Source organism: Urocitellus parryii, chromosome 2 (assembly GCF_045843805.1).
Source record: "Urocitellus parryii isolate mUroPar1 chromosome 2, mUroPar1.hap1, whole genome shotgun sequence".
Lineage (NCBI taxonomy): Eukaryota > Metazoa > Chordata > Mammalia > Rodentia > Sciuridae > Urocitellus > Urocitellus parryii.
Genome location: NC_135532.1, coordinates 111,422,626 through 111,435,589, shown reverse-complemented (window position 1 = coordinate 111,435,589; position 12,964 = coordinate 111,422,626). Strand labels below are relative to the sequence as shown.

At 43.0% G+C, this 12,964-nt stretch overlaps 1 protein-coding gene across 1 annotated transcript in view; it reads right to left on the bottom strand.

Annotated features, from left to right (window-relative positions):
- Nucleotides 1-3,487: 3,487 nt before the first annotated feature.
- The window catches only part of Cpb1 (carboxypeptidase B1), a 30,366-nt gene continuing 20,889 nt past the window's right edge, over nucleotides 3,488-12,964 (bottom strand). Inside the window, exons 10-11 of the mRNA XM_026406625.1 lie at nucleotides 5,480-5,564; nucleotides 3,488-3,675 (exon numbers count right to left, since the gene is read on the bottom strand). Coding sequence (XP_026262410.1) covers nucleotides 3,488-3,675; nucleotides 5,480-5,564 — 273 coding nt within the window. The remainder of the gene's footprint in view (nucleotides 3,676-5,479; nucleotides 5,565-12,964) is intronic.

The following is a 12,964-nucleotide window of genomic DNA, read 5'->3' as shown; positions in this document are numbered from 1 at the left end:
ATGCTTCACACAGCAATAATTTTCCATTTTTTTTAGCTCTGTACTCCTGGGATTTTTGTAGTAGCGACAGTTATCTAGCCACAGTTTAAAATATCACTTTATTTTTAACTATGCTTTTCTGTATGTCTTTGAACGTTATCACTATAAAGGAAATGTCCTAGAAAATGGAAATGAAAGTTCTCTTGTGATTTAATAGGATCTTCAAACAATTCTCCTCCTTCAAATTCAATCCAATAAATTGCTAGTATAGCTTTAGATATCCCATTGAGGGTATGTTGAAGGAAAAATTTGATGCTTTTAGTTGTAGAGGTTGGATTCTTATCATTTCAAACAAAACTACCTTGTAAATGCAGCAGAGAAAGTTTTTCTTCATTAGTTGCGGCAAAGGTGGCATTTCTGGACATGTCTATGGGTGTGGGGTCAGGTGAGATTGGGGGGAGTGCCTACCTTGGTCCAATGACCTGGCCTAAGAGACTCATCAAAACCTTGCTTAATCCCCAAATTAACTTGGTAACTTAGCATGCTTTTTCTCTTCCTTCTGGAAACTCTGTTTGACCAATTCATAGAGCTCAGCTTGAAAAAGCAGATAAACATGTGGCATTCGGTTCTTAACATGCAGGAGTTCAATAAATGAAACCTAAAAGTCAGTTGTCTTAGTCAGCTTTCTGTCACTGTGACAGAAATACCTGGCAAGGACAACTTATTGGATGAAAAGTTTATTTTGGCTCATGGTTCCAGAGGTTTAGTCCATGGTAGGCCCAGTCCAATGCTGGGGGCCCAACGTGAGGCAGAACATCATGGCGGAAGGGTGTGACGGAGGAAAGCTGCTCAACTCATGGCAGGCAGGAAGCACAGAGAGGAAAAAGAGAAAGGGCTGCAGGGAAGATGTACCCTTCCAGGGTATGACCTCAGTGACCCCTCCTCTAGCCATGCCCCACCTGCCTACGGTTACCACCTAGCTGGTCCATTCAAACTAAGAGACACTGATTAGGTTATAGTTCTCACAATCCAATTATATTACCTCTGAATATTCCTGCATTGCTACAGGACTTTTGGAGGCCATCTCCTGTATAGACCATAACACCAGTCTTGCTATTTTCTAGCTACACCATTTGAGAAAGAAAGATTCAGGGGCCATTCCTGTGTTCACTGTTGTGTGAAGATGAAAGGAAGGGCCCATTGGCTGCTGTACTAGCTCTGAGAGTAGGAGCCCATCAAAGGAGAGAGGACGAGAGCCGCCCTCAGAGCCTGAGGCTCTTGGGTGGAGCTCTTGGCCATCTCTGGTCAGCTGGGCAGCTGGGCACCAGATTCTACTGCACTGGACAGGACTAAGGCAAACTCTGCTCTTTCTGTTTCCTGGGTTTAGCTCCAGCAAGTGGGACTCCTAGACAGCAGGCGGCCACATTTTAGTAAGTGGGGCAGGAGCTTTAGCAAAACTGTCTCAGTGCAGGAAGTCTTAGACATGTGGGAGTCTAAGTGAGGATATTTACATATTTGCTTGCCTATTCTGTTTTCTTCTCCTTAAAAGTGCCTTAGAATTTTAGAAAAGCCTACAGATATTCCTAATTTATTTATTCTGTTGTACTGGGGATTGAACCCAGAGCCTTACACATGCTAGGCAAATACTCTACCACTGAGCTACTTCCCCAGTACCTTTTTAAATTTTATATTTTGAGACAGGGTCTTGCTAAGTTTCCCAGGCTGGACTGGAACTTGCCATCCTCCTGCCTCAGCCTACTAAGTACCTGGGATTCCAGTTGTGTACCACTATGTCTAGATTCCCTTTTTATTTTTGAAGGTTAGTCATATAGGATTTTGGTGAATTGATTTGTCCCCATGATTTCCATACTTTAGGCCACAGCATCCATTAATAAGGGGTTGATGTTATTTGATGGAGAGTGAATAACTGTCACTCAAGTGACTGTGGTGGACTTAGCCCTCAGTTGTAATGTGAGTATAAGTGAAGTAGAGTGGGGGATGGCGAACTTAGCTAAATTACACCTTTTTTTTTATTACTATCAATGCTTCTAAAGAATCCATGGGAATTTATTTCTTTGCAACAAAGATCTCTCTGTTTAAATGATACATTGCTAAATTATTTTGAAGATGGTTGCTTGACAGATTGTAGCAGTTGCACTACTACCATCTAGTGGACAATTAATGCAATTAATCATTCTTTGGCTTGATAATTTCCAAATTGTTATGACTCCAAAAGAAATTCTTTTTTTTTTTTTTAAATTAGAACAATGTTATAGATATTTTAGCCTATTATGCTCCATGTGGAATCCTATTTTTCTTGAATCCACATAGGGGAAATAGTTAATATTTTGTTCTATGATTTTAAAGTAAGAGATGCTCCCAAATTATAACCTAAATAAATATCATTCTATTTTAAAAATTGGAATTGGTGCAGTCCTTTCCCACATGGGCACACCTGCTTATAATTCTGGATGGGATCAAGCCACGTGGTGAAGAAGTCACAGAGTGGTCTTTTGCTTCTTTCCTTGGCCCAGCTGATCCAGCCAGGGTGCCTAGCATTCTCAATTGCCCTGGTGTGCAGAAAAGACTCTTCCCATGTCATTTAAACCTCACATCTTCAGTGGTTTCCTTTTGTTCTCAGGCCAATGTTCCAGGTCCTAAACACAACTTCTAAGTTCTCCTGGGGTCGATCCTGTTCCCCTCCCCCAGGCCTGCCCATGGCTTCCTTCCTTCACTCTCCCTGTTCTACCCTTGTGGCTTATCTTCCGGCACCTTCCATAGCCAACTCATGGTGGCTCATTTTGCAGGTTGCAACACTTCTTTGAGAGGGTCTTCTCTCCACATCAGGAAGTGGACTTCTTTTTCTAGAGTCTGTCAATCATTTATTTTGCTTAATGTAATTAAATAACTAATGATTGATTACATTTTTTTTTTTTTTTTTTTGCTTAATATCTGTCTTCTCTCATAGCCTGTTTGCCCAATGAGGGCAGAAGCGTCACCATGTTTTATTTCACTGTCCTGTCTTGGAGTGCTCAGCACAGCTCTCGCAGGCACTAGGCAGCTCATTATAGAACCTGAAGTAGCTCAGGTGAAAAGCCAGACCAAGAGGCACCTCCTCATCTACACCAGGGTTTGCAATGCTCCATTTCCCTTTTTATTTCTTCTTACTTCCTAAGCCCCCCATCATAACCTGTGCACTCTACTAATGTTGGCTGGCTCCCCAAAGACTTTTTAAGTCCTCTGCAGGTGACACTTAGTCACTGTACACAGCTTGCTTGTTCATTCATACACAGCATTCCCCCCACCAAAGTAGACCATCTTCCATGTTTTGCTTTTACAATGATTTGTTTTATTGTGATCTATTGTAAAAGACCCAAGTTTTCAGTAGACACAGAAGTTTAAAGGAAAGATTAGGATCTGTAAAACCTCCGAGCAAACAAAAGTAAGAATTCAGGATAGACCAGAAACGCACAGCGAGGGTTCTGAGAGAAGGCTCTGGAATTTTCCACTAGTACAGGTGTTCCAGGACGTAGCTGGCCATAAGCTTGACTGCTAGCATCGTCTCCTCACAGGTTGCCCGGATCTGGGACTCGGGAAGCAAAAAGCCATGTCTGCCTTGATCTCGGAGTTCAAAGGTGAAGGCATATTTGATTCCTTGGTCATAAGCCCAGTCATCAGAGCCGCCAGCGGCAAGGTCTGAAATGAGCAAATAGCATGAGGGGGGAAAAAAAAAAAAACGTTTATGTGTAGAAAGGAGGTTAAAATTATTGTCATTTTCCTTTTATATTGACAAATATTTTGCTGTGTGAAATATTATGGGTAGATCAATTTTTAGTAAACGGGATCACAGAGTTTTAAACATTTAGTCAATCTTACCTCTGGATATTGAGAGTGACATGTTGGACACTCCAGAAAGTGTGTAATTTGCTGTACACCATTCTCAGTATGCTTATGTGCTAAGGTGCACTACACCGCATAGTATGTGGTTGGATTACAAAATCTACATAATATCTGGGAAAAGAATGTGTAACTTCCAGGAAAGTCAGGAAAAGTGAGCAGTGGGTGGGAGGATCACTGGACTCCGAGCCCCGAAGAAACTGCACTGAAGGATGGAACGGGAGCAGCCAGAGGGCAGCGCTGGGCCTGCGTTTCTTTATCCTCCATGTCTAACATGGAGCTGGAATAAATGTGGCTGGCGTCCATGCAGTCAGCAACTCATTCAACAGTTGCCACTGACACGTAGACCACGTACTCATCCATTCACTGATTAATCTACTAATTCAGTCAACAACTCTGCAGCCGCCGCTGAGCTGGTCATGTGCTCAAGTCCAGAGATGACAGGACAAAAGACAGATGCTGCCCCTCCCTGTAAGTGTGTCCAGTGTAATGGAAATGGAAACCTCATGGAACTAGAGTGAATGGCGTATAGTATACAAGAAGTTCACACTCTATGAATAAGTGAGTTATTTAAAGAAGTGAGTTATTTCTGTTAGAACTTCTTTAGGAAAAATATTTAAATTTTTCAGTTTTAAAAACCGAGAATATGGAAAATTGTATTCTATATTGAGCTTAAAAAAACCTCAACAGCTCAGGACTGGAGCCGGACCATCTGCATTGCGGGCTCCTTGGTGACAGGACTGGGTCTTATTTATTTATTTATTTATTTTTGTATATATTTCTGTTCCTTTCAGATTTGGGGCAGAAAGAAATCACTTGAGGGAAGAGGAAAATAGAAATAGAAAAAAACTGAAAATGGGTCCCGTGGAATGTGCTGTTGCAGAGAAGGTTGATCTCTACAGCATCCGGGCCCAGTGGTCCAGCCCTGCCCAGCTCTCTCGCTGTGTGTCTCTTCCACGTGCATGCACCCAGTGGGGACTGCCAGAGGGGCTTCTCTACCCCCTCACAGGCAGCCTGTGCCCCAGGGAGTCCTCACACTGCTGTCTGTCTAGCCAGGCAAACATGTCCGCTATGCTTTCTCCCAGCAGAGGTCCTTCCAGGTAGTGTTCTGGGCTGTTACCTTGGGAAGTGACCCTGATACCGCAGGGTGGATTGGTCAGTGTGTTCTTCACTTGTGCATCCCCGTGTCTTAGCTCTTAGCATCTGTATCACCAGCTCTGTCATAGCTCTTAGCTACCACTTTTCCTGCTTCCCTACTGTGGGTTCTTTGAAGAATGCACTGGTCCCCCTCCTTCCCTCTCTTCCCTGCGTCCTTCCCTCTCTCCACCCTTCCTTTCTCTCTTCACACCCACTGAGGGCCTGGAACACCCACACCACAGCTGCTCCGTAGATGTGTACAGAGAGCAAATGTTTCTGTGGGTTGAAAAACATTTCTTTCTTTCTCTCTCTCTCAACAGAAAAATGATTACAGCGTTCATAATAATCACTGTAAGGCAAAAACCACATGCTTTAAATGACTGGAGAAGAAAGGTGCTGGGAGCCATTTGTTGGCTTTTTTTTTGGGCGCATTGTCTCTTTCCACAACTGGGAAGCCCAGACTCACAGATTGTGGTGGCTCCAGGGCCGTAGCTGTACTTGGTGCCGTGCAGCGAGGCCAGTTCCTTCACAGCAGCTTTAGCCAGGGAGTTCTGCAAAGGAACCAGCGACAACTGAGCAAAGACACACACCGTAAGGAGACACGTGCCCCGCACATTATGTTCAAGGCGGTGTCTGTCACATTTTTGGGTTAGTCTTATGAACTTATTCAGTGCATGTTTTGATTTTTTTCCAGCTAACTTAATCCCATGGTCCAAGCACTGTGAGAGGACATCTCTCCTTGATGCTCACTCTCAGCTTCTAGATGTCTCGTCTTTGGAGCTTGTGAGAGAAAAAGGGAGGTCCTATGGCTGAGTGTGGAGGTTGCCTGTTGATTGCACAAAAATCAAACACATGCAAAAAATTAAATAAAACCCAAACCAAACAAAAAAACCACTTGGCAACATGGTGGGCATAAAGCCGAGGTTGAGTCACCATGCGATCATGTGAATTAGGGCAGGAGAGCCGGGTGAATGATTGGCTGGTCCAATGCAAGGTTCAGCGCCGGCAGAGACGTGCTCAGGAATTGGCAGTTCTAATGGTGGGTGGTAGTTCCAGCTTGGAAGAGTTTTGGCCTGAGGAATTAGAGAATATTCATTCTATTTCAAAAGCCAGAACATTTGAATTTCAGGATTTTTAAAAATTAGTATTAACTTACATGCATTCTTCTTCTTTTTTAAATTTTCTTCAGCATAGCATTTCCTTTTCACAAGAGCCATTGTTTTCTAGTCCCCTGCACACAACTCCTAAGAGATGGGCTGTCTGCACCACCCAGCAGCCCTGCCCGTGCAACTGCCCGACAGGCTGCTTGTTTAAGTAGGCACTTGGAAAGCAAGGCCTGACTCAGCTGTCTGGGGAGCACAGATTGGAAAAGTGGATTGTTTACTACAGGAGGATTAACCATAATTCATTCTGGTTATGAAACTTGCTGTATTTCATACTTTGGCATCATAATTGCTTCTTGTACATATGCTGGGAAAACTGTGAGGGTGGTGATGTTACAAGAAGAATCTGATTTTTTACAGAGCAGGAACTTTCTTTTCTCATTCTAGTATTAAACCTGGTTTCATAGAGTCTCCTATCAGAGTGTTGAGGGCACTGTCTTAAGACTTCAAGGATCCCAGCTCCCAAAGCATTAATGCTTCATCAAATAATTGGAAATTTGGAAAGAATTATAAAATTTAGGTCATGATTTTCTGCTCTGGCCCAATGATGCAACTAGTTTCCTGGAACTGACTTCTTATTCTCAAAGTTTTAGATCAGTAACTTGAGAGTTTTAGGGCTCTGTTTCTCTCTGTCTGAGCTGGAGAGAGAAGACGTGCTTTCTGTCACTCTCCGGACTCTTTACTCTTGGATGTAAAGACATCACCCGGGTTGCTTAGCCTTGTAACCAGGGCAGGAGTCTTAGATCTTCCTTTTTCTCTTCATTACCAGGCCTATTGTTGATTGAAATCAGAACAATCTACAAACATTGCATAATGTTCAGGATGGATCTAAAACCACCTTTTAGAGATACAGAACCTGGTAAGGCAATAGTCCTTTTGCTAAATAAACAGTATGTTTTTCACTCTTTTATAGTTTATAGTTTCTTTGACTTGGGATCATAAAAGGAAATCTCTAGCCAGGTTTTTTTTTTTTTTTTTGCAAGGCAAAGCCTCACATCTCCAAGAATACCTGTTCCATCTCCAGCTGCCTTCCTTGGGCTTTCACTCAAAAAAAATTTTTTCCCCCTTTAAACAGTGAATTATTATTTAGAGTTATAAATAATATAAATAGTCAGAATTATTTTCAAATGTGAAAAGTTCCACCTGTGAGAAATTATAAAGAAAACTGATACTGGAGGTTTCACAGTCCTTGTTGGCAATCTGTTGAACTCACATGTCAATTGACCTTCAAGTCTCTCTACACAGTTATTGGAATTATTTAATAATTGAATTTGCAGACCATACCCAAGGGTCCCCTCCCAATCTGTTTTCTCTCTGGACTCACCAACTTATCAACCTAGTCCTGACTGCTTATCAGGACCACACAAAAATGCACCATTTGCCTTTCCTCAGACTAAATTCCGGGCCCATGGAGTGCCAGCAAGTGCTTTCTAAGCGTTTGCAGGGATCTGTTTTTTTGGACATCGTGACTTCTATCTTTGAGGCTGAAAAAGAATCTATGATTGAGGTGAGCTCAGGAAGGCTGCTGTTGACGTCTGTGTCTGGCCTCCATGGAGGCGGGGTGGCTCAGTCTCTGCTTCCTCGTCCTTCTCTGCTCTCTTATCTTGACATCTGCATCCTTGCTCATCTTCCAAGGGTCACTTTCAATGGCTCTATCACCTTCTATTAAGTTCAGCCTCTTCTTTTGGCAAACAGTGTTACTGTGGACTTGTGACAGCCTTCTCTCTCAAGCCAAGTCCCCTCTTGTCCTGTGTTCCCATGCCCAGCCTGAGGCAGTTCCCAGTGGCTTCCCTGTACCCCTTCCCTGCCTCCTCTTATCTCCATTCCTTGGGGTGCCCTCCTCCCTTTACTGGAATCCTTTGCCCTTCATTGCTTACGTGAAGAATCCTGATTCTTCCAGATTAATTTTCAGACTTATCTTCTTGGTGAGTCTGCCCCTCTCCTTGGTGGGGACTCGCCTCTTTTCAGAGTTCCTGCCACTCTGAGCTGCAACCAACCGGTGGTATTCTCATCCATGATGCCCAAAGGTGAGCTCTTCATGGTCAGGGATTCTTGTGTCTTCATTTGTCTCCTTAGCAGATCACTCAGTACCGGGTGAAGGTGGGCTACCTGAGTCCTATGCTGGATCTTAGGGGGCAATATCAATGGGCACAATTTGAGTAGAGGTACAAAGTGCTGAGCGTTGCAAAGGCCACACTGTGACCCACCTGAATGGAGATGGGGTGCTGGTGGAGAGGACAATGGGACCACAGAATGATGGTTGGTGGGCTGCTGCATTTACATACTGACATCTTCTGCCTGATTTAATTTATTTTGATTAGTTAAAAAAGAAGAAAAAGAAGAGTCGTCTGTGGAGCCTTACTCTGAGCCCCTCCAAAGCCAAGGGACAAGAAGCAAACAGAGTTAGAACAGACGTGAATCAATGAAACGACCATATTTTAAATTCCAATGATCTTAACAAAAATCCCTGGAATCATGTGGGTCTTTCTTTTGAAAAGTTCAAATAATTTCACAAATGTTACTCATTTATCTTCCCAACAGTATCTGTCCACATTTCATCACCCCAGAATTTTCTAGCAGAATGGAATGCCATGTGGGGCAGTCCGCTCAGTGGGAATGTTCCAACCACACTGGATGACTGACCCCTGCCAGGAATGAGAGAGAGAAAGGTGATTTTGTTTTTGCATTTACGAAAATATTAGGGTGGTAGCTCCTTTCCTCTGTATGTTTCTGTGAAAAGGGACTAAGATGAGTGACCCAAGACCCAAGAAGCAATAACGGCAGAGAGCCCTGTCCACACCTTGAAGCTCCATTGAGGACATTTCCTATAGAACCTGACACCAGAAGAATGAACCTTCCATTCTTGCTCAATGGGTTCAAAATAAGAACTAACATTTACATAAAACCTGACGCTTTTAAAAGAGCTCTTGATAAGCACTAGATATTTTTATCCCCATTTTACAGATAAAAGACTCAAAACTCAAGAGAGGATGAAAGAACCCATCCAAGGGCACACAGCTCCATAAGTGGCAGACTTGAGCTAGGTTCTTCTTTCTTTAAACCCTGTGCTCTTTTTTCACTTCTCCTCTTGGCCTTTGAATACTTCAAAAGAAGTGTTGCTGGAGCTGGTTTTACCAATTGTAAAGAACAGAAGGAAGCTAAATATAAATCGGCCTCAGAGCAAATGGCTTTCAGTCAAGGACAAACATGGCTGGCCTTTACTAATCCTCAGATACGAGTTTCCTACCGCAGCTTATGCATGCTCTCTTTTGTCATCTGCTTCCTTAAAAAGAGGCCTTGGTCCTAGAGCAAAAGACAAAGAGTCCAAAATGTCACATCCAGCCCACAGCCCAGCATGGTTAAGGACAAAGCAGGGTTGGGCTGCCCCAGGCTCTAGGTCCAGGGCCTGGTGAGATGAATACACAGAGGGTGTTCTTTTCCACTGTCCCTCTTTCTGTGTAAATTATGCTAAAGAAGCCCCTGTGTCATGGCAGCACACATAATCCACATTCCAACCTGCATCTCGCAACCCGAATCATGTCAGGGGCAGCCTGCTCCAGTCCTCCAGGGGCCACTATCACCAGGCAGGAAAACAAAAGCCCCAATCTGACAGTGAGATACCACAGGGTTCAAAGGAAATTTTCTTCAGAATTTGGTTTTCTAACTTCAAGTCCAAAGTTTAACCATCCCTGTGAGTAAGTAATGCTGGAGGCTTCCAGGTGATCTTCAACTGTGGCTTCCTGCCTTCCGTCCAAGGGACTAATAAGAAATGTCACTCTTCTAATTTTGGTGCACCAAGAGAAGCACTTCAGATCTGTAAGCAGGCGCTGAGGGGAAAGAACTTGGAACTGGAGAAAACAAGTTTCTAAGAAAGAAGGGGCCCTGAGATTATAGAGAGGGGAGAGGAGTCCAGCAAGGGACACTTGGTTTGGGAGAGCAGGGCCTGTGCTTTCTGCAGAGCCCACCAGGAGTGCGGGAATGTGGGAATGTGGGAACATGGGACTGCTTCCACTGATATAAACCAAATTTTTTTCTTTGGCTTGATCGGCCTACATATTTTTCAGCCCTTTAAGAGTCACGGGAAATGTGAAATGTGAGTCAGCTGAATTTTGCAGTCTGGAGATTTTTTTTTTTTTTTTTTTGGTAGACGTGTTTCTTCTCCCAAATAAATTTTAAAAATAAGCACTGTACAATAGGGATGTGCCAGTCTCTGGCACTTGAGACCATCAGAACATTGTGTACTATTTTTGAGGAGGGTATAAGATCCCGTGGAAGCCAAGAGCCTTTGGCCAGGAATGTGACTCTGTTCTTATCTTTGTTTAAAGCAGCATTTCTCAATCTCGGCTGGCTTGACATCTTGGGCTGGATGGTTCTTTGTTGTGTGTTGGGAGCTGTTCTGTGCATTGTAGGATGTTTATCAGCTACCCTGGCCTCTGCCCACCAGATGCTGGTAGAACTCTCACAGTTACATCAATCATAAGCATCTCCAGAGCATTGCCCAATGCCCTTTTGGGGTGTGGGTAGGGGCATAATTAGTTGAAAGGGAGATAAAAGATATAATTATGTCAAATGTGAGTTCATTTTAGGGAATGAATTAAGAAGAAAGACAACTGTTCTTCAAGGTGCTCTGAAGACCTGTTTTTCTGCTGATGTCCCTATAGGTGTCTCCAAGACACTTCTGCTAGGTCAGTCTTGCAGCAATATTGATTTACCAGTAGGTTGGCAGATTTAGCAAAAAGTACAGGCATTCCAGTTAGATTTAAATTTTAGCTAAAATATGAACTTTTTTTAAGCATAAGTTTGTCCCGTGAAATATGTGGCACATACTTAGCATAAAAAATAATTTGTTGTTTTTCTGAAATCCTAGTTAAACTGGAAGTCTCTTCTTGGACCTGGCAATACTCTTTACCATGTCCCTGGCTCTAGGACCAGCAGTGACAGGGGATTCATTCTGACATTCAAGTCCATCTATGACCTGATAACTTTATTGATCGCCCCTATTCTTCCCTAGAAAGAGCATTCGAAACAAACTGACCTCTGTATTTGCCTTCTCAACTCCCTTTATCAGTCCCACTGGTGTATATACCCAATTCCTTCCTCTGCCCAATTGTGTACTGCTCTTGAATGGTTTCTGGTATCTGTAGTTTATAATTTCAGCAACAGCCTAAGTTTTCAATGGCAGGAGCCATGGTTTATGATGAGCACTGAATAGATGCTCAATGAAAATCTGATGATTGCCTGATAAACCATGTCCTGACCAGGATTAGTAGGAGAATTTTATCAGGCCAAGGAGTGACCTTAAAAGTGTATAATGGTACAGCAGCAACTGGTTTCTTTGACCAATGATATCCTGCTATTTCATTTGAAACTTTTTGCAAGATTAGAAATTCTGAGAAAATTTTGTGCTTCAGGCCCCATTAGCCTGTAACAGTAGGACTTCGACCTTGTGACTCTAGTTGTTAGGTAGGAGCATGGTGACAACAGTTTTCCACCTCCTAATTGCAAAATTTCTTCCCTCTGGATTTGTATGTTTATCCTAATTATGACCTTTCACTTTGTCCACATGCTTGGGTGGAGCAGTGGGCTCCATCTTGGTGGGTTATTAACTACAACTTTAAAAGGTAGCAAGTGATGTGCCAGTGGACTGGAAGGTGCCACTTTAGAAGTGGATTTCAATGTTTGGTTATGTTTAGTAATTTTTCAGAAAGACTGGCATATTTTTTCTGGTTACTATTATCTTTCTCTTGGTTCGTGAATATACATACTCATCCAGAGAATGGGCTAGGGCTGGGGATATAGCTCAGTTGGTTGAGTGCTTGCCTCGCATGCACAGGGGTCTGGGTTCAATCCCGGGCACCCCCCCACACACACACACAAAAGGGCCAGAATCATAAACACTGGACCCTGATAAATCAGTCATGTGAGATAACAGGAGTAAATCTTTAGCGATGTCCAGGGGCAGAGGTAATTAGGTGCTTTTTGTGGGATTAAAGACTTTTTTTTCTGATAAAAGTTCTGCAAATCAGTTACATGGATACTACCATTGAATGTGGCCACATGAATGCGTGTGTGTGTGTGTGTGTGTGTGTGTGTGTGTGTGTGTGTATAATAGAGTGGGACAAGGTACTTGTTTCCTGGGTGATGGCATGATGATGACGATTATCATTGTTAACAGTGTCATGTAGGCACCTGGGGTGTTGGGGGAAACGTCCTCATACCCAGTAAGTGCTGCTGTACCGCCCAGTTTGGGGAGTCTTGTCCTCTACGTCTTTCCGTTTTTAGTTCCTCTGACAATTAAGAAATCACATGATTCACTATTTTGTTATTCTTTAGAGTTTTGAAAATGTCAATATTTCTTTTTTTTTTCTGAGACTTAAAACTTCCCTTGAAGATAGTGGTCAACGATATTGAAGGAATCCACACTGGGGAACACAGGGTGTGCTCGGGAAGCCACTGGAAACTCAGTGCACATCAGTCTTTAAATAATCTGGAAGGGCATTTTGTGAAATGAAAAGCATCGTGTGTGTGAGATACTCAAAATATTCCTGCACTTCCTACTGCTCTGGGAAACAGAGAAAGAAACACAAGAAACACTTGTGTTTCTGGCCACCTCCTAGGGTCCGTGTGATCATTTCTGCTCTTTTACTTCCTTGGTCTTCTGTATGCCCATCACTACTCTTCTTCCCTCTGAAAATTTTCTCATATTATAAGCAATTACCAGGCAAGTTCCAAGAAAGATCTTTCTGAAAGGAAGCCACAAAAGTCTTTATCATTATTCTGAGGTCAAA